The sequence below is a fragment of the Bos indicus genome, chromosome 11 (genome assembly GCF_029378745.1).
Source record: "Bos indicus isolate NIAB-ARS_2022 breed Sahiwal x Tharparkar chromosome 11, NIAB-ARS_B.indTharparkar_mat_pri_1.0, whole genome shotgun sequence".
NCBI classification, from domain to species: domain Eukaryota; kingdom Metazoa; phylum Chordata; class Mammalia; order Artiodactyla; family Bovidae; genus Bos; species Bos indicus.
The window spans coordinates 74708990-74731516 of NC_091770.1; the positions used below are offsets into that span (position 1 = coordinate 74708990).

Below are 22527 nucleotides of genomic sequence, written 5' to 3' on the forward strand. Positions count from 1 at the left end.
CCTTATTGTTTTTTTTGTTTTTTTTTTTTTTTAAATTCACCAGTCTGTTTTGCATACCGAGTGTGATGACATCATTCATTGATCATTTGGCAAATACTGAATCACTGAGTTATGCAAGTATTCACTTATTGCTACATTTCATTATATAATATTTTAAAAATTACATTTGTGGCTTAAAGACTTAAACATAAGACATGACACCATAAAACACCTAGAAGAGATCACAGGTAAAACATTCTCTGATGTAAATCATACCACTGTTTTCTTCAGTCAGTCTCCAAGGGCAATACAAATAAAAACAAAAAATAAACAAATGGGACCTAATAAACTTACAAGCTTTTGTATAGTAATAGAAACCATAAACAAAATGAAAAGACAACCTACAGAATGGGAGAAAATATTTGCAAATGATGTAACTGACAAGGGCTTAATTTCCAAAATACACAAACAGCTTATACAACTCAACAACACCAAAAAACCAACCCAATTGAAAAAAAAAAAAAACAAAAAAAACCCAATTGAAAAATGGGGAGAAAACTTAAATAGACATTTCTCCATAGAAGAAATACAGATGACCAATAGGCACATGAAAAACTGCTCAACATATCACTGCTTACTAGAGAAATGCAAATTCAAAAGTACAGTGAAGTACCACCTGACAGAAGGGCCATCATTAAAACGTCTACAAATAACAGTTCCTAAAAATAAGAAGTGTGATTGGGCCAACTTATCCTGTAAAGTCAAACAGGTCATAGTTGCCGGTATGTATATCACTACAGATGGTGACTGCAGCCATGAAATTAAAAGACGCTTACTCCTTGGAAGGAAAGTTATGACCAACCTAGATAGCATATTCAAAAGCAGAGACATTACTTTGCCAACAAAGCTTCATTCAGTCAAGGCTATGGTTTTTCCTGTGATGTGAGAGTTGGACTGTGAAGAAGGCTGAGCGCCGAAGAACTGATGCTTTTGAACTGTGGTGTTGGAGAAGACTCTTGAGAGTCCCTTGGACTGCAAGGAGATCCAACCAGTCCATTCTGAAGGAGATCAGCCCTGGGATTTCTTTGGAAGGAATGATGCTGAAGCTGAAACTCCAGTACTTTGGCCACCTCATGCGAAGAGTTGATTCATTGGAAAAGACCCTGATGCTGGGAGGGATTGGGGGCAGGAGGAGAAGGGGACAACAGAGGGTGAGATGGCTGGATGGCATCACTGACTCGATGGACGTGAGTCTGAGTGAACTGTGGGAGTTGGTGATGGACAGGGAGGCCTGGCGTGCTGCGATTCATGGGGTCGCAAAGAGTCGGACACGACTGAGCCACTGATCTGATCTGATTCTTTATTCTTAGGTCAGGTTCAGGAGGAACATGGCAAAAAAATTAAAAATAAAAGCATTACCTTGTATGTAACAGGAGCAAAACTCACATATGCCTTAACATAGCCAGAGCACATGTGTTATATGTGGTGGGCATTGATTCTGACCCCCCAATGATGAAATGTATTTGTATTAACATTTAATATTCAGAAAAGATTCAGAAAATGAGCTGTTCCTGTTGAGTTGCCAACATCAGCTACTTACATATAATGTATTCTATCAGAATCAGATCTCCCATAAGTATTGGATTCTTAACTTATTTGATCAGTATAAGGTTAATCATTATTTTGCTCTTACTCTAAAGAAACGATAACCCTGGGAATTAGAAATCTCTAGTCCCTAATAGCCTGTGTACTTTTAACCCTGGATTGTTGAAAAATGATAAAACTGTATCTTTTCCTTATAGGGTTTTGGGAGTTCTAGCAAATCTGGAACATCAAATAAGAAACCTGGTATGTATCATGATGAAGCTGACAAACTACCAAAGTGTTCATTAATAGTCTTGAATTCATAGTCCCTTATATTTCTTCTTAAAAAAAAAACCTGGTATATGTATCATGATGAAGCTGACGAACTACTAGGGTGTTTAATAGTCTTGAATTCATAGTCCCTTGTTTTTCTTCTTTTCAGAGATTGCTCAAGTAACATCAGCATATGCGGCTTCTGGTTCTGAACAGCTTAGCCTCGCACCAGGACAGTTAATACTAATTCTAAAGAAAAACACAAGTGGGTGGTGGCAAGGGGAATTACAGGTAATAACTTTTAAATAACATTTGTTAATTTTATTATAAAAGTAATGCCTGCTCATTAGAAAAATAAGATTAATAAAAATTTAATTTATCTTATTTGACTGATTAATAATTAGTTTGATAATTAACAAAGCTCCAAGAGGTATTTACTTATTAGGAGAACATTAGAAAGGTCTTCTTAGTTTATAAATATTATTTGTGTGAAGTATGCAGAGAACTTTGAGACTGAACAATCTCCAAATAGACTTCTACAAATAGTGTTGAGATGCATATTAAATCTTTCAGTTGTTTAATATTGACCTCGAAGGCCAATGCAGAATTCAAGTGTTCTCAAGATACCCTCCCTCCTAACACAGATTGTAAATTTGGAGGGCCCTGAGACCACTCCCAGATTCAGTAATTTCCCATAAAAACTCACAGGACTCACTGAAAGCTGTTATACTCCTGGTTACAATTTATTACAGCAAAAGGATTTAGATTAAAATTAGCCAAGGGAAGAGATGTATGGATCAGAGTTCAGGAGGGTTCCTAACACAGAGCTTCCCGTTGTTCTCTCCCCATGGAGTCATGGGCAGCATTAAATCTCCTGGCAACAGTACACATGGAGTATTGCCAAGCAGCAGCTCACTTGAGCCTTGGTTTCCAGCGTGTTTATTGAAACCCCATCAAATAGACACGGTTGATTGCTCACATGGCTGAACTCAGTCTCCAGTCCCTCCAGAGGTTGTGTTCATATTATGACCCAGAGGGCCCACCATAAATCACATCATTAGGCTCTCCTGCATCATTACGGCCCCCCACATAAACTGAGACACTCTTTGAACAGTCAAGACGTCTCAAAGGTTTAGAGATTACCTTCCAGGAGCCATAGGCAAAGGCCAGGCCTCCCTTTGGGCAAGGTTAAATTCTTTACTACACAGTTTGGATTTTCTTATTTTTAGTTTATGTCTCAATAATTGTCTTTAGTCTCATTTTTTGTGTTCTTTTTGCTAATTTTATAGGCCAGAGGGAAAAAGCGACAGAAAGGATGGTTTCCTGCCAGCCATGTTAAACTTTTGGGTCCAAGTAGTGAAAGAACTGCGCCTGCCTTTCATCCTGGTATGGAAATGGGTTAACTTGGGTTTCATCTTAGGAAGTTTGTTTGTTTTTTTTTTTTAACTCAGCATTTCTTAGATTAGCCAATTCTTTGAAAAATATTTTTAAAATTTGTTCTTTCTTTACCTCTGTGAGAACTTCCTTTCCAAAAAGTTCTGTTAGAAACAGCCAGCTGTTCAGTGATGCTTGGACTACATCACTCCTTGAAATTGTTTAATTGCTCTACCATCATACTTCAAAGCAGTCGCTTGGATTTCCAAACTACATTTGGGAAATTCTTGCTTTTGTGAAACAGGGAATAGAGGAAGGAGGGTGGGAGAGAACAGCTAAAGGAAATGTTAGCAGAATTTTAACATATGATGCTAATAGGAAGACTTACTCAATTTAACTTGTTACTTTGTCATTATTCCTCTGCTAGTGTGTCAGGTGATCGCCATGTATGACTACACGGCAAACAACGAGGACGAGCTCAGTTTCTCCAAGGGACAGCTTATTAATGTTCTAAACAAGGATGATCCTGACTGGTGGCAAGGAGAAACCAGTGGGGTGACTGGTCTCTTCCCTTCAAACTACGTTAAGATGACGACAGATGCAGATCCAAGTCAACAGTGTGAGTAATATCAAGCTATTTACTTCTTAATAGTGCATCAGCTTTAACATACAGAACTGCATTCCTTACTTTTCTCAACCAAATCTTAGCACTCTCAGCGAATGTATATTAATGTTTAGAGTAAGAAAATAAAATAAGAAACTTTCACAAAATCAAAAGTTATATTGCTTTTTTTCAAATACTTTTTACCTAGCTTCAGACCTTACTGTTAGACTTTATCTGAAAAAAGTTCTAGTTCTTTCATGAGTTCCTTGGTATGATAGCAGTCTACACTGCGGCTTCTCTTTACACCAGCCTTTTTCAGCTTGAGAGAGAGTAGAGACTAGCTGGCAGTTAGCGTATTCACCTGTGCACAATGACCCTTTTAGTGTACAGGTGCTATTAATTTTGCAACCTTATTTCCCACGTTATTACACATCACCCAGGTTAGAAGAAAATTATAAAATTTATTTTACAAATAAAGTGCTTGCAAAAATCTCATTAGGTGATCTTTTAAGGTAGGTAACTCATGCCACAGAGATATATGAATTAAGATCCGTTTCACTACTTTTACTGCAGGGGTCCATATCTCAATGTATATGATTTGGTATTACATAAAATTATCTCTTGATAGTTACCTAACCTTTCTTACCCTTGACAGTAAATGTAGCATTAGAGAATAAACAGTACTTGGAAATATTTTTTTAGCTTCATAAAATAGAGGTCACCTTTCCTCACCCTTTTGATCTTTTTGTCCTTCTTAATAAAATACATCATGGTTTGTGTTTTTATCATTCTTGTGAAATTATCTAAAAGCTTTAGCCTTTCATTTTAACTTAGCTTCTAAGAACATATAAATGGTAACCCAGTCAAAGCTGAGCTGTGTTTACAATTAAGTGCAAGTATTATTAATTTACTTTGTACTGTATCTATCATTTTAAATTATTAGTGCATTATTTTCACTTTAGAGCTCATAAAGATCATTGTGATTTGGGGAGAAGACGGTCCTTTAGATAGAGCAGCTGAATTTCCCAGTCTGGATGTGGAGTCCAGTTTTTTATGCTTTGAATATTCCTAAAAATACCTCAGGGTTTCAGAAGAGATAGTAAGGAAAATTGTAAAACTTGGATTACTTAAATGAAAGACCATTTTTAAATTCTGCTGATGGTTTGGCAGTTTTCAGGGCTTGCCAGTTTGTCTGGTTAATAAAAATACCCGAGGGGTCTTTCCTGGGCCTGAGAGAGGAAGGTCTGGAAGATCTTGGGCTAAGTGATCCTTGGAGGCATTCTAGTTTATCAGTGCATTTGACTTTCATAGTGTCTACAATGTAAAGTGATCATTTTCCAAATGTTTTGTTGTTATCTTGTTTTCCAATGGTGGAACATATTTTTCCCTTTTAAGTCTTTTATAATAAGAAATATAAGAAAAAATGGAAGTGATCTAAAGGAAGAACAGCCAGGAGTATACGCGTCAGTGAAAACTAGTTAAGTTTTAGACTATCGTGTGTGTTTCTCAAGCCTTTATAAATATTACTTTCATTTTACTAGGTAGGTAGGATATTTTCTAAAGGTTGAGAATTTTCATAGTTCAAACTTGTTGATGTTGCATGTAATCAGTAGAATTTTTCTCACCCCCTTGATTTGCTTTATGTTCATTTTATCCCTCGTTTTTCTTTTTATAGGACCCAGTGTTGCCTTCCAGTGTGAAAGCACCCCAGAGACCCACTATCCAAGTTTGACTCTAGCGTGGAGACAGGGCAGGCAGCCCTGATCAAATATCTCCTACACAATTCCTTAGCTTCGTTCTCAAATGTTAGAGCCACTTGTGATTATTTCTCTGTGTTTCTAATTTACAGTTAAAATTTATTTGTAACAAGTTAAAGGATAGTGGGTCTTTGTGTGGCTTTCCCTGCTGTTCACTCTGGCATCCTTTAGCATTTTTCTCCTTTTTTAATTTGGTAATTGTAGGTCATTAGCATGCATACTGAGTTTGCCCTTACATGGTGGGAGTTCAAACACACAAAGACCCACTATTTGCACAAACTGTTCTTGCTGGTTTGGAATGGGCTGCCATGCTTTTCTAATGTTACTGCAACATGTATATTCATTACAGAATTCAGAATTGCTTATGTTTTGCTGTTATGTTTGACCTAATCCTAATCACAGTGAGCCCTTAATTGGTTCAATATGCGATTTGTCCCCCAATAGGCACTGTTTTCCTCTATTACTTTCTAATATGCCACTATAAGTACCAATATTTAAGTTTGTTAAAAGGCCGAGAATTGGAAATATCCTTTTCTCTATTTTCTGTGTATTTTGATGTGGGAGTGATGACACTTTGGAGGAACTCTTCTTACACATAGAAGAGGGAAGCGGCCTGCCTTACCCAGCCATATGTGCAGAGCAGGGTGGGTTTTATCTATAGCAGCTGTCCCAAAATGAGCCCTGTACCCTGGGAGTCCACTGGGGTCTCTGGGCTCGTGAAGATACTGCTAATGTGCTGCCGCAGTCAGTTGTTACTTCTTTACTGATTGCCTAAAAATGGATTATTTTTGAAGAATGAAAGGCTCCCATCATTGACTACAAGATATGAAACTTTCCCTACCTTAGGCAGAGAATTTATATCTATACATTTTAAAGTCAGAAATTCATGTTATCTATTTTAATGAGGTAACTCCATGTCCTAGGTCACAAAGGGGCACTGGTTGACTTTCTTCTTAATGCATTTAGTAAAGATCATAAGGAATGCTTGAAGAGTTTAAATGCCCTTGAAGCAGGCAGTCTCTATCTAGTTGAGAATGAATTAGAGTGAAGGAAAGCTGTGTGGGAGCTGGCATTCCTCTGTGTCCATGAAGCTGCTTTGTGGCTACAGAACTGATTTTACCATTCAGAATTCTCTACCTAATATCTGTTCTTCAACCACATTGGCAACTTTGGCATAGGACTTTACTTCTTTTCCTTGAGCCAAAAACTGCAAGGATAGTAAAACATTATTATAAATGTGAGAGTACTTAGTTGACTTTTAGTGGATAGTACTAAATCATATTTGAAAATCAATGAGAAGATTATGCAATTTAAACTGTTTACAAACTGCAGTGCAATCTACTGTTTCTGAATGTCCAAGTATTATCAGGAAAAGTGTACATACAATCAGAGTCTTATTTCCTCACAGAGTTCTTTAAGAAGAGTGAAATGTGTTTTTATATCTCTGAGGCATATTTTGTGCAATATTTGTGTTAATGTGCCTATACATTATGAATGAATGATTTTAGTCATATGTTGCCTAAATCATAACTTTACAACACTTGAGGAAGAATCAACTAAACCGTAGTTAGAACTTCACAAAATATAAATGTCTGTGTTCCAGAATACTTCACATCATTGGAATGTATGGTGACAGGCATGTATGCTTCCTGAGGCAGGGATTTCTAGTTACTAGACCACCTCAACTTTTAGCATTTGGCATCATCATGATACTTTTATAAAATATGACATTAAATGGAAAGCAATAATATTATTTTACAGGTGGCATAACAGATTTGCCTGCAGTCACTAAAGGGTACAGTGTAAAGACTGAGTCCTTGTAAATTCAGCTGATCTTCTAAATTGTATGGGTTACTTGGTCTTGCCTTTTATTTTCTGAACATGTTAGTTGGGTTCAAATTCAGGGCAGTTACTTTAAATCCACCTTAAACCCTGAGGTTAGAAATAAGACCACTTAATTAATCACATGATATAGTATAACATTCTCTCTTTATAATTTTGAATTTGGGCTTATTTAATACACTGATAAATTATTTCAAAGGTATCTTTGTAGCTCAAATTGCTTCACTTTTACACTGATAACTATAAAGAATGACATTCTGGTAGAGATTAGTGTCTGTAAATTAATTTGAAAAGAATATATTCTTCAGGTACTATGGACTAAGTCTTATAATGGCGTATTTAAACTGAGTGTCTGTCTGGGAAATAAATTTACTGTATTTACAGAAATACCTCTCTCTGTTTAGGTATTTTGTCATACATTTGACAGGAAGCTAAAAGTAAAGGAAATGGTATGACATATAATAATAACTTGTCCTTCTTAAAAGAGCATGCAGTCCTTTGCAATACCTCATATTCAGCCACATATTTGCTCTCTTCCTCATTCAGTATAAGAGGCAGCTTCAGTTTACTTAGAAAGAGACATTAGAAGGAGTTTATCAGGAAGATAGAATTTTTAAAATGGGAGCACAACTGAGCAAATCTGAACCCTGTAGGAAGTGAAGAATCAAAATACCTGTTTATTTTAAAATTGCAGTATGTTGTAATCATTTCTACAGTATGTGATTAAACCTGATGGGTTTTCCAGCAATGAAAAAAATCAGTTCTAAGACCAAAGCTGATTTTTTTTCGAAAATTTGAAAATCTAAATCAATCCTACCTGTTGTATAGTTTCCTCTAAAACTTTATCCTAGGGAGTCATTTTAAAATAATACAGCTATTAAAACAGTATAACTGCTACATTAGTGTTTTAAAAATATAATATGAATTCTGATAGTTTAAAATAAAGTAGGGGAAGGAAAAGTAGAGAAAGAAATGCCAATTCCAGTCCAAAGCTTTATTTGCCAAGTTTTCTTAGGATGAATTTTACCAAGTTATAAATTCTTGTAAATAGACTCTAATGGAAAGACTGAGAGACTTTTGCCTATAGTGGCATTATTGGATGCTGCTGTGATGCTACTGTAATGTAATAAATTATTGTTGCAAAGTGCTGTTTTTTTGCCTTAAATTTTTATTTTGTGCGTCTTGAAAACTATAGTATCAAAGATATTGAGATTGTGCAAATGCTGGGCACGCTTGGCATGAGGTCATTCATTTTCATTTTTACAAAACTGTAATATAACTATGCAAGTGTGTTTATTAAAGGGACACAAACTACATTACTTGTATTGTGTATTTCTTTTGAAGCATCCTTTAGAACTTATTTTTAACTGTTTATATTGTAGTCCTGTTTGAATTTCTTTGGATGTCTGTTTTTCCTTAACGTGGTCTCTTGGTCCAGACCCGCAAGTTGTATTGTAGTACAAGGGACAAAAGAAATTTTTAAGTGGTAACGATTGAGATAGTTTGATCCAGGATAAGTGTATGTATCTCAAAAGCAAAAGAAATTTTGATTTGAAAGCAAAAGAAATATCTAGGATAATAATAGACTACGTTATTTATAATTTTTAATCCAACTTTATCTCTAAAAAGATTGGAAGGAATTTACAAGTTAATACTCACTGCAAATGTAAGACTAAAACATTTTTAGTACAAAATAATAAGAGTCTATATTCAGCAAAAGAAATTCCACTGGATGCTTGGAGGCACCAGAGTTAAGCAGTTTTACACTTCAGTAGTCAAGTTGGTGGTTTCACCTTGAGTGAAAAAAAGTAGATCAAAAGTCAACCCATCTGTCAATGTATGATATAAACTGTCTCTTTGCAAAAACCTATCTTGATCTCTGTAAAGTCTTTCAACGAACATGTGTTGAGCATTTGTATAAGCGAATGCAGAGTACTAGGTGCTGAGAATATGGAAATGAGTGTCAGGTGGTCCAGGTCTCAGGTAGGACCTAACTGTAAGAGGACCAGGCATGAAAGCAGGTAATTATAAAACAGCATGCTAAGCACACTGAGAGAGATTTACTGGGCACCAAGAGAGTACAGGGACTTCCCAGGAGGTGCTAGTGGTAAAGAACCTGCCTGCCCCTCCAGCAGACGTGGATTCAGTCCCTGGGTCAGGAAGATCCCTTGCAGGAGGGCATGGAAACCCACTCCAGTATTCTTGCCTGGAGAATCCCATGGACAGGAGCCTGGTGGGCTATGGTCCTTAGGGTTGCAAAGATTTGACCACAACTGAGTGACTTAGCATGCATGCACACAAGAGAGTATGGAGGAGGAATGCCTAATTCATCTGTAGATTGGTGAATTAGAAAAGACTTCCTGGATAAGGCAACTGCTCGATCCATAAGATAAGTAGGAGAAAGCCAGATTGGAGGGTAGAGTGGTGGGGAGAGTGATAGAGACAAGTAGCAGCCTAGATACAGGAGGAGAGGGGTGACTATAAGCAGTTCGTTATTGCTGGAGTGGAAGTGGAAAGCCAATAAGACAAGTTGAAGCTTGAGAGCAGGCCGGGGGCTAAACCAGAGATTGCTCGTTTGGCTGCTCGTTGGAATCACCACTTGGGGGGCCTTTGACAAGCTGTTGATGCCTGAGTCCTGATTTAAATGGCCTGAAGTGAGGCCTGGGCATGGGGATTTTTAAAAACTCCTCAGATGATTCTTATGTGAAGCGAAGGTGGAGAAAAAACCATGAAGCAGCATTAAGAATAGTTTCTGAGGGAACACTGGGAGGAGTTGGGGGATTTATGGATTGTGTGGGCAAGTGAAAGGGTCAGTGTGATTCCCAGGTTTGTATCTTGGTGACAGGGAGAAATCATGGTGCCACCAGCTGCAGTAAAAATCAGTTGGGAGAAAAAGATGAGTTTGGTTTTGACTACAAAGTACCCATGGGACATCTAGATAGAATTCTCCAGCAGGTAATGAGATATAATTAAGATATACAGCGTCAGATGTACATCAGCTGGTGGCATGAATGCATATTGATAGTTTCTGAGCCAGTGAAAGTAAATGAGGTGACCTGGGGAGAAAATCAGACCTTTGAGTGTATCAGGGGTTAAGGGTTATATCGTGAAAGGAACCCATGAAGACAAGAAACAAAGGTTCTAGGAGAATAAACAGATGGTTACGCTAATATCACCATTTTTATAAAATAATAAAATTCTACCTATATAACCATTGCTCATATCAATAAAATGAAAAGAGGAAATGTGCTATTTATTGAATACTTATTAGTCTAGGTATTTTTCTAAGGTCCTTATTACTGTTTCCTTTTTATAGGCATGGAAATTAAAACACAGAGAAGTTAAATAACTTGGTCAAGGTTACACGGATAGTCATTGGTAGAGCTGGGTTCAGACCCAAGTGGTTGGCTCCAGAGTCCATGCTCTTAGCTTCTGCTCTCCAATGCTAATATTGCCTCCCATTTTCATAATAATGAAGTTCCTGCAGTACAGCCGTAGGTTGAACCAATGAAAAGAAGAAAAATCAAAGGCTGCAGTGTTTTCTCTGTGTAAAAGGTACATGCAGAGAAGATGAGGAAGCAGGGGCTGAATATTATAATAAGGATAAGAATCTCTTAAGACGAATATTCAAAAGGATAAAACTGAACATAATCACTTTTTTGGTAACAGCTTTGTTGAGACATAATTTACACTCCACACAGTTCCCCCAACTATACAAATCAGTGGTTTTTAGTATATTCACTGAGTTATGCAGTCGTTACCAGAGTCAATTATAGAACATTTTCATCACCTCAAAAAGAAACCAGTATCCATTAGCTATCACCCTCATATCTTCCTAAGCACCCTGCCTCCCATGCAGCCCTAGGCAACCACTGATCTGTGTTTTGTCTCCGTGTTTGCCTGTTCTGAACATATACAAATGGAACCATAAAATGTTTGGGGTTTTTTTGATTGGCTCATTTTGCTTGGCATAATGTTTTCAAGGTACATCATGCTATAGGGTGTGTCAGTACTTCATTCCTTTTTATGGAATATTCCATTGTTATTTATCCATATATTAATTGGTGGACATTTGGGTTTTTACTCTTTGGTTCTTATAAATAATACTATGTACATTTATGTACAAGTTTTTGCATGGTCATACAACTTCATTTTTCCTGGGTCTGTACGTAGGAGTGAAATCGCTGGATCAAATGGCTTGACTTTTGGGGGAACTGCCAGACTGTTTTCCAAAATGGCTACTTTTTTTTTTTTATTCCCACCAGCAGTGTACAAGGGTTTTTGTTTCTCCACATTTTTACCAATGCTTGTTATTATCTGACATATTATTAAAGCCATCCTTGTAGGTGTGAAGTGATATCTTGTGATTTTGAATTACATCTTCTCTGTGACTAATGATGATGGAGCATCTTTTCATGTGCTTGTTGGCTACCTGTAGGTCTTTTTTGGAGAAGTGTGTATTCAGATCCTTTGCTTATTTTTAAGTTGAGTAAATTGTCTTTATAATCACTTTTAAAACTGTTTTAAACAACAACAAATATTGAAAGAAATGCTTAAGAGAGATGTCTTAATGATGTTATCAAAGGCAAAATCCAATAATGATAAAATGAATGTAATAGGAAGTTGTGGCTGCTTTGAATCATGGCTCTGTGAGCTCACCCCTAGGAGCCTTTGCCTCATCTGTATAATGAAGAGAGTAATATTTATATTACAGGTGAAACTTAAGCAATTTATGAAGCACCAGTCCAGAGTCTTAGCATATAGATACTGGAAGTAAGAGTTAATACTTACCAAGCATTTGCTGTATCCTAAATGATGAACTAAACACCTTGGGTGTGATGGAATATAACTAGTGTCCAGATCTGACTCCAGAGCTTGTGCTCTTAGCCATCCCTCACTAACTTGGAGTTGTTGTTACTTCAAATCACAGAATTAGAACGATCATGATTTAATTCCAAGATACAGATGAGAAGAGGGTAAAGAGCATTCAGATCAGATCAGTCGCTCAGTCGTGTCCGACTCTTTGCGACCCCATGAATCGTAGCACACCAGGCCTCCCTGTCCATCACCAGCTCCCACAGTTCACTCAGACTCACGTCCATTGAGTCAGTGATGCCATCCAGCCATCTCATCCTCTGTCATCCCCTTCTCCTTTTGCCCCCAATCCCTCCCAGCATCAGAGTCTTCCAGTGAGTCAACTCTTCGCATGAGGTGGCCAAAGTACTGGAGTTTCAGCTTCAGCATCATTCCTTCCAAAGAAATCCCAGGGCTGATCTTCAGAATGGACTGGTTGGATCTCCTTGCAGTCCAAGGGACTCTCAAGAGTCTTCTCCAACACCACAGTTCAAAACCATCAATTCTTCGGCGCTCAGCTTTCTTCACAGTCGAACTCTCACATCCATACATGACCACAGGAAAAACTATAGCCTTGACTAGACGAACCTTTGTTGGCAAAGTAATGTCTCTGCTTTTGAATATGCTATCTAGGTTGATAATGACTTTTCTTCCAAGGAGTAAGCGTCTTTTAATTTCATGGCTGCAGTCACCATTTGTAGTGATTTTGGAGCCCAGAAAAATAAAGTCTGACACTGTTTCCACTGTTTCCCCATCTATTTCCCATGAAGTGGTGGGACCAGATGCCATGATCTTTGTTTTCTGAATGTTGAGCTTTAAGCCAACTTTTTCACTCTCCACTTTCACTTTCATCAAGAGGCTTTTGAGTTCCTCTTCACTTTCTGCCATAAGGGTGGTGTCATCTGCATATCTGAGGTTATTGATATTTCTCCCCGCAATCTTGATTCCAGCTTATGTTTCTTCCAGTCCAGCGTTTCTCATGATGTACTCTGCATAGAAGTTAAATAAACAGGGTGACAATATACAGCCTTGATGAACTCCTATTTCCTATTTGGAACCAGTCTGTTGTTCCATGTCCACTTCTAACTGTTGCTTCCTGACCTGCATACAGATTTCTCAAGAGGCAGATCAGGTGGTCTGGTATTCCCATCTCTTTCAGAATTTTCCACAGTTTATTGTGATCCACACAGTCAAAGGCTTTGGCATAGTCAATAAAGCAGAAATAGATGTTTTTCTGGAACTCTCTTGTTTTTTCCATGATCCAGCGGATGTTGGCAATTTAATCTCTGGTTCCTCTGCCTTTTCTAAAACCAGGTTGAACATCAGGAAGTTCACGGTTCACATATTGCTGAAGCCTGGCTTGGAGAATTTTGAGTATTACTTTACCAGCGTGTGAGATGAGTGCAATTGTGCGGTAGTTTGAGCATTCTTTGGCATTGCCTTTCTTTGGGATTGGAATGAAAACTGACCTTTTCCAGTCCTATGGCCACTGCTGAGTTTTCCAAATTTGCTGGCATATTGAGTGCAGCACTTTCACAGCATCATCTTTCAGGATTTGGAATAGCTCAATTGGAATTCTGTCACCTCCACTAGCTTTGTTCATAGTGATGCTTTCTAAGGCCCACTTGACTTCACATTCCAGGATGTCTGGCTCTAGGTCAGTGATCACACCATCATGATTATCTGGGCCGTGAAGATCTTTTTTGTACAGTTCTCCTGTGTATTCTTGCCACCTCTTCTTAATATCTTCTGCTTCTGTTAGGTCCATACCATTTCTGTCCTTTATCGAGCCCATCTTTGCATGAAATGTTCCTTTGGTATCTCTGATTTTCTTGAAGAGATCCCTAGTCTTTCCCATTCTGTTGTTTTCCTCTATTTCTTTGCATTGATCGCTGAAGAAGGCTACAGCTTTAAATGAATTGAGACTGGTAAAGTTGCATTTCAAGGTACTGGAAGGACCTGCTGCTGTGAAACCTGTGTCACCAGTGGTCATCTGTTAACCACCATGAAGTCAGTCAGGCAGTGCTACAGGATTAGTGTTCTAAACTCGGCAGTTTGGGGTATAGTATTATATAGTCATAAACAAGCTGGAAAACACAGGCTGTATAGCCATACCATTGGGTAAAGTTAGAGGTGTAGCAGTCTGCTTAGTAATAACAAGAAAAAACTATATGTGCAGATGAAACTCCTTTTGCCCCAGGTCAGTACTGTAGTAATGGGCGAACTAATACAGAGCGTGAAGGGTACACAGTCTGTTTGAAATTGGCTGTTAGATACAAGTTATTATGCATGTGTAACGGATTAGAAGTTTAGTAAAGGGACCAATGATGTCACAGAGATACAAAAAAGAGTTAAAGGTGAGTTAAAGGACCCGGTTGGCTTCTTCAGTGCCTTTGGGTTTTTTTGCATTCCAAATATTTCTACTGAAATCTTTTTTTCCTCAAGAATCCAGCAAGCCTGGGGCCAGGTCAGGTTCGTACACACAATTGCCAGTGTTTCACACCGAATAGGATTGTCATGTAAGCACCATTTAAAAGGGCCTGGAATTTCAAAGTGTAAGACTTGAATCAATGTACCTAGATTTAGGGATTTAGTAGTTCTAAATCCTACAGTAAGTCCCTTAACTACTAAGCCTCAGATTTTCCATATGCTTATACATAGGGGTCAAATTTGTATTTGTTAATCAGAGGATTGATCAGAGGTTTGTAAACAGTCATACCCATGTTGGTTATTTGTACTGTTAAAATTGGAAGTTCTGTGCTGGGTGGACATGAAGAAACTCTTTCATGACATCTTTTCTTAATATTCTGTATTCTGAATAATACATTAATTCCCTCAGTTGAGTCAGTGATATAGGATCAAGTCTGGGAGACTAGAAGATAATGCAAAAAGTCAGCTTCAACTAACTGCTTTTTGAGGCCAGAATCTGCACTTCTGTCTGCTTTGCGGAGGTCTTTGCTGTCTTTTAGGCTTATAATATTTTACTGTAAATTTAAAAATAACACCAAATTGATATTACTTGGGTAAATGCAGATCCAGTTGCGTTTATCATTAGAGCTGCTTTTGGCAGTTCTAGAATGTGTCTGTTTTCTGATAGTCAGATATATTGCTTTCCGATGGTCTGCGGCGTTAGACTATACACCAACAGACCTTTTTGTACTTAAGCGACGTAACACCTGATGGCATGGAACTTGACAAGCATCGAAAAATGACACAAGAGCTTAAAAAATGGTTCACGGATTATTTAAATTTCCAAAAGCAAAACCACAAATGTGTATATGGCTTCATGGTGGGAGCATGCTACCCGGCACATGGTTTGCACTCAGTAAATATTTGCCAAGCAGATAAAAGGCTATTCTCTTACAAAATAAGATGTCCAGCAATTTCCTATTGCCCTGATAAAGCTTCAGTATTAAAGGCAGCCTTCAGAAAATGCACCCAGCTCAGTCATCTGGATTTACTGTTAAAATCTCATCTTTTCACTGATTTTCCACACAGTGAGACTGAAAACCATTATGTGACACCCTGGCAGCTGAACTTGGGGACACAGAGAACAGCATTGTTCAGGGGCGTTCCTCTCCTCAGAATGGGCAAGGACCTTTCTGGGACTTCGTGATGTCATCTGAACAAGCCCTCTTTGTGTCAGTCATCACAGATTGCCTTTTGTCCTTCACTTTTTGGAATCTTCGCAGCTATCTGCGAAGATGCCTTATTTTCTTGCTTGCACTGTAATTTAGAAAAGTGGTTCCCAATTATAGTGGGACACAGAGTTTTCATAACCATTATTCATTCTTCATATTTTGTCTCTCAGTCTCCACATCCTAAAAAACAAGTGTATGTGGGGAGGGGGGACGTGGTTGGAGGGGTCTTGTGGCCCAGCCTACCACTCATTATTTCTTTGGGAACTTTGACCTGATAGTAGCCATGATCTCTCATTTCTCCTGCTTTCCCATTCTTATTGTCTATCAGAAAGAACTTCCCAGGATGTTTTCAACATTCTCTGACTTCCTGTAGTTAATATCGATGCACCATCTCCTGCAGCTCAGAGTCTATCTTCATATCATCGTGATTTTAAATACTTATAAAACCTACTACTATGTGTCAGCCACTGGAGACGTAGAAGATTGTAAAATAGATAAAAAGTCCTGTCCTCTTGAAGCTGATATTTGAGTAGGGTAAGACAAAACAGGGAAAAAGAGATGGCACCCCACTCCAGTACTCTTGCCTGGAAAATCCCATGGATGAACGAGCCTGGTAGGCTGTAGTCCATGGGGTCGCTAAGAGTTGGACACAACTGGGCGACTTCACTTTCACTTTTCACTTTCATGCATTGGAGAAGGAAATAGCAACCCACTCCAGTGTTCTTGCCTGGAGAATCCCAGGGACGGGGGAGCCTGGTGGGCTGCCGTCTATGGGGTCGCACAGAGTTGGACACGACTGAAGCGACTTAGCAGCAGCAGACAAAACAAGACGAGTAAGTATGTGAAATTTTAGAAAATTGAAGCAAGTTAGGGAAAGAAAGTGCTGGGTGGGGAGAGATGGATGCAGAGGGATTTCAGTTTCAAACTGACTACTCAGAGCTTCTCTGACATGGTGATGTGAGCAAAGACTAGACAGATATGGGTATCTGGAAGGAAGCACTGTGGACACGTGGAAGGTCACTAGATAGAGGGAACATTACATGCAAGGAGCATGCCTGTGATGCTTGAGGAGCAGCACAGAGGTCAGGGTGGCCGGAATGAGAAAGGAGCAAGAGGAGGAGGCAGAGAGGACAGAGGTATCCACAGAGATGGGGGAGATTGTTTCTTGTGGGCTGATTTTAAGAACTTTGACTTTTTCTCAGAGTGAGAACACCCCATTGAAGGGTTTTGATCCAAGGAGTGACATGACCTGCTATGTTTTAATAGAATAGCTCTGGCTTGCTAGATTACATTGGGGGTTGGAGGGGATCAAAATGATGGTGGTGGATGAGGTATGACGTGGTCAGATTATGGACCACTCTGATCTGTTTTGAAGATGGAGCTATAGGTGGATTGAATGTGAGGTGTGAGAAGAAGAAAAGTATCAAAGATGTCCCTGGTTGCCTGAGCAAAATAATGTGTATTCTCTTGTTTATATTCTCATTACATGAGCCCTGTTAATTGTGTTCAAATCTTTCATATTCTTACTGATTTTCATTAAGAGAAATATATTAAAATCTACTACTTCAATGATAGATTTTTTAGTTTTTCTTTTTTCTCTATTTTTTGGGGGATGTAATTCTGTCAGCTTTTTATTTTAGATTTTGAAGTGCTCCTGTTGCAAATAAGAATTATTACATTTTCATGAGTTGTTTATGATATTTTCTTATATAGTCCTTGAAATCCTGTTTTGTCTGTTGCTAATAAATCCCCCCACACACTGCTCTTTTATATTTTGCATTTGGATAGTTTTTTTTCCAGTCCTTTACTTCTAATATTTCTGTTACTTTACATATTAGGTGTCTTTGTAAATAGCATCTAGCTGAATTTTTTTTTTTATCCAGTCTGGAATCTCTCTTTTAACTGATAGTTTTAAGGTATTTACATTTATTAGAACTGTTTGATACTTTTATTTATATCTATCTTTTTAGATATGTTTTATTTACCGTGTATTTCCTTTGCTGCTTTTTTAAAAATTCATACTGAATTTATCCCACTTAGTCATTATTATTATTTTCTAATATAAATAACTTTTTTCACATCATTACTAATATTTGTGCTCACCATTCTCTTTTTTCTACTTCCCTTTGCATCTCTTTATTTCTCTATTCAGTTTTTTTTCTTACCGAAGTACATCTCTTAACAGTTCTTTAATCTCATCTATTAGTTGTAAATACTCTCAAACTTTGCCTGAAAATGCCTTTATTTCCCCCTCTTCCATGAAAAATGGGCTTCCCTAGTGGCTCAGAGGGTAAAGCATCTGCCTGCAATGCGGGAGACCCTGGTTCTGTCCCTGGGTTGGAAAGATCCCCTGGAGAAGGAAATGACAACCCACCCCAGTATTCTTGCCTGGAGAATCCCATGGGCGGAGAATCCCATGGGCGGAGGAGTCCACGGGGTTGCAAAGAGTCAGACACGACTGAGTGCTTCTTTCTTTTCTTTCTTCCATGAAAAATAGTATAATTAGAATTCTAGTTTGACGGTTACTTTTTCTCAACACTCCCTATTCTTGGGTTGCATTGTCTACAGCCAGGTCTGATTGCTGTTCCTGTGTAATTGTTCTGCCCCTTCTCTCTTACTGTTTCAACAATTTTTTCTTCTTGGCATTTTGCAGTCTAGATATGGGTTTATTTTATTTTTTTCCCAGGAGTCATTGTTGCTCCTGAATCTGTATAATCATAACTTCCATCAGTTCTAGAAAATTATCAACCATTCTCTCAATATTATCTCTTCCCATTCTTTTTATTCTCCCTTCCTTGACTCCTATTAGATGTATGTAAGGCCTTGTCATTTCCTCCTCCGTATCTTTTAACCTTAATTTTATGTTTTCCATTTTTTTGTCTTTCTGGGCTCTATTCTAAGTAATTTCTTCAGCTCTTTTTCAGATTTACTAATTGTTTTCTCAGATGTGTTTTATCAGCTATCTCATCTATTAATATTATGATAATATTTACCTTTCTGTTCATTTCTTTTTCAAATCTGCCTATTGGTTTTTTAGACCCTACTTAGGATTTCAAGTACATTATATATATCTTGAGTTATTTTAAACATACATATTTTATACCCCCTTTTGTTCTAACGTTCTTGCAGCTCTAATCCTCAAAATGAATGGGGAGTCTGTCCTTGTTTTTTGTAATTTTTTACTATGAACTCAGCTTTAGCAAGACTTGGTTTTTCTTTGTAAACCCTGTGGAACCAAGGTTGTGAGAGTGACCCTCCAGACCATTTGTACATTTTCTCTGGGCAAGCACCCTGAAGGTATCACCAGCCAGAAATTAATTTTTGTGTTAATTCATCAGTTCAGGAGTTCTTGAACTCCAAATTTATGTGAGATGCAGCCCAGGCATTTCTGTTCTTTACCCAGTGGGGACTAAATGCTTTCTTGTCATCTCACTGTTGTGGCAGGAGGATTCTTTTCCTAGTCTATCCTAATAGTCTTCAGTATCCTGATGGAGCCTCCTCTCATTAACCAAATCCAAGCAGAAGCCAAGTAAGGAAGGAGCTTACAAAAGTAGCCTTAGAGTTTGGCCTGGTTAGAGGTTGAGAATTTTCTAGAATTGATGAAAGATATGACTCCACAGATTCCGAAGAACAATGACTTCTGGGGAAAAAAATAAACCCATACATACCTAGATTGCAAAACACCAAAGAGAAAAAAAAATGTTGAAAATAGTAAGCAAGAAAGAGCAGAATAACTATACGGGAACAGCAGTCAGACTTGACTGCACACAACTCAACCCAACAATAGGAAGTGTTAAGAAAAAATAACTGTCAAACTAGAATTTTAATTATACTATTCATGAAAGGGGGGGAGATAAAGCCATTTTCAGGCAAAATTTGAAAGTATTTACCACTAATACCATGAATGTGACTAAAGGAACCATTAAGAGATGTGCTTCAGTAAGACAAAAGTATAGAGCAGAGCAGGGGAAAGATGAGAATTGGGTCTGGAGATGACAAAATAGTCTTCCGTTCAGTAAGTATTTCCTGACCTCCGTGGGCAAAAGCCCTGCTAAGTGTTACGTTATAGACTGTCAGACACAGTGCCTGACCTCCATTAGGAGAGGTGGCCATACTACCTGTACACAGGTGAACTACAAGTCACATTATGTGAAGTATTATAATATAGATGCAAACCAGTATCATGGAAACATGAAGGAGATGCAGTGTGGGAGCAAGTGGGACAGGGGATGGGAGAGGTTTCCCCGGAGAAGGATCATGTGAGCTGCACCCTGAAGGGGTAATGAGATGGCTTCTGGGTGGAGAAGGGCTATGGACAGAGCCCAGGACAGAAGTGGAAACAGCCACGCCATGGCCAGTGTGTACAGCTCATCGTGAGGACTGATGCAGTGCATCATGAGGCCAGGGTGGCCAGAAGGTGGGCGGCACGCTCAGAGGCAGGCCACTGCTGGATTCAGGAGACTCTGGAGCCTTGTGCTCCCCCCGAGTTAGGACCTCATTCTGCAAAAAAACAGCAGCCATTGAACATTTCCATCAGGGAGGAAACCTGATAAAAAAATGTAGCGGCTGGCTTGAGCTGTTCGATATAAATATAATGTAAGTCACAAATATAAGCCCATATGTAATTTAAAAGTTTCTAGCAGTTACATTTTTAAAAAGTAAAAAGAAACAGATGGAATTAATTTTAATAGTTATTTTTACTTAACCCAGCATTATCCAAAATACTATCATTTCAGTATTTAATTGGTGTAACAATTTCGGTACTGATGCATTGTTTTACATTCCGGGATGTTTGTACTGGGTCTTTAAAGTCTGGTGTATGTTTCACATTTATGGCACTTCTCTATTTGGACTGGCCGAGGTTCAAGTGCTGAGTAGTCACATGTTGCTAATGGGTCCCATATTGGACAGTGCAGGTGTAGAGGATGGCAGAGGGGTGTATTCTATCCATAAACCCTAATTCCTCAGTTCTCGACAGATTCACTCTCCCCTCAAAACAGAGGGTCAAGTAAGTGTGGGCAGCTCTTGAGTTCACTCAAACTGAATGTTTCTTTAGAGCAGGATTTCTCAGAGCCTTGGTATGTCCATGCACCTTGTGACCCCAGCAGAGAAGGACATCTGTAGCTTTGCCCACACTCATTTGACCCTGCAGGTCAGGAATGCCAGGAATACACTGTAGTGTTTGCTGGACTGGGGGAAGCAGAGAGTCTGGAGGCAGGCAGAAGCAGAAATGCAGAAGGACACACCGGGAAGAGGAGAGTGACAGGGGCTGAGGGAGAGACCGGAGGGCTGGAAGCAGCAGCTCATCAGAGGTGTCAGGGCTGTGCGCAGGTACAGGAGGATGTGAGCTCCCAGGGGTCTCTGGACTGGCAATGCTGAGTCGTCATTACCTTCACAAAAGCAGTGTCTTGCTGCTCTATTTATTAATAACCAACAAGGACCTACTGTATAGCACAGGTAACTCTGCTCAGTGTTCCCTGGCAGCCTGGATGGGAGGGGAGTTTGGAGGAGAATGGATACAATGTTTGTGCATGACGGAGTCCCTTAGCTGTTCACCTGAAACTATCACAGCATCATTGGCTATTCTCCAGTATAAAATTAAAAGTTAAAAAACAAAAGCAAAATGCAGTGTCAGTGGAGCAGTGGGACAGAAACCAGTGACTCTGAGTTGGAGAGGTGACAGAGAGAGCTGGGGTCGGGGGGAGTGAATGACAGACCCCTCTAGAGCCATTTGGCAGTAAGACTGGAGACGGGTGTCTGAGGAAGGAGCAGCATTGAAGGAACGAGTGTGTTTGTTGTAAATATTGTGGTAGGAGGGACACGTGACTGTGTTCATAGCCTGGAGGGACCACTGAGGACTGAAAGGGGAAGTGGAAGGGCGGCGAAGGGTCCTGCCAGAGAGGGTGGATTAGGGATTCTGGCTTCTGGAAAAAGTGGGATCCTCTTGGCCCCTGACACAGGCAGGAAGTACAGGGATAAGTGAGCAGGGAGACAGGCAGGAAGTTAAAGGGGCATCATGCCTGTATTTTTTTTTTCCCTGACATCAGAGATAAGAGCATCTGAAAGTGATGGTAGGGGTCAGGTTAGAAATTTTGAGGATAAACATTTAAGAACCATAAGTAATGAAATGCACAAATGTCAGCCAGGGTATTAGTACAAGGATTGTCCCACATTCATCCTGATGAAGCTAACGTCATGTATGTTCCAGCTTTAGAAACAATAAACTACTTGAGACTATTCCTATTATTCGCAGACACTGAACAGACAGGCCAATGCTTGCAGGTTTTAACATACATCATTCTTTCCTAAAGTGGGATATCCTGTTGGTGCCCAACACAATGGCTGCAAAAAGAGGGCCCAGGAGAATTCAATTGATGTTAATGGTTACATGTTTATGGTGGTGACTATTAGAAGAAACGTAACCAGCACATCGAACCCATGATTTCCCTAGGTATTTTGCTCAAACATGGACAAAAATGTTATCTAAGTAGTAGTAGAGCTAGAATGTGAATGTGGCAGAATATGAAGGACCAAGATTTGTAAACCACCAGCAAAGAGGTGGAGCAGCCTTAGAAACTGTTGCCATTGCTTCCACCAGAGTCAGCTGGGTGGTGGGTGA

At 39.0% G+C, this 22527-nt stretch overlaps 1 protein-coding gene across 10 annotated transcripts in view; it reads left to right on the top strand.

Moving 5' to 3' along the window:
* ITSN2 (intersectin 2) overlaps nt 1-22527 on the top strand; it is a 126211-nt gene that overhangs the window by 87965 nt on the left and 15719 nt on the right. For 9 of the 10 annotated variants that reach the window (XM_070799044.1, XM_019970622.2, XM_070799043.1 and 6 more), the window contains 4 exons: nt 1782-1827; nt 2006-2127; nt 3126-3222; nt 3638-3829. In XM_070799044.1, coding sequence (XP_070655145.1) covers nt 1782-1827; nt 2006-2127; nt 3126-3222; nt 3638-3829 — 457 coding nt within the window. Of the gene's footprint in view, nt 1-1781; nt 1828-2005; nt 2128-3125; nt 3223-3637; nt 3830-5489; nt 8730-22527 lie in introns of those variants that run through there. The other variant, XM_070799052.1, reaches the window with a different exon arrangement.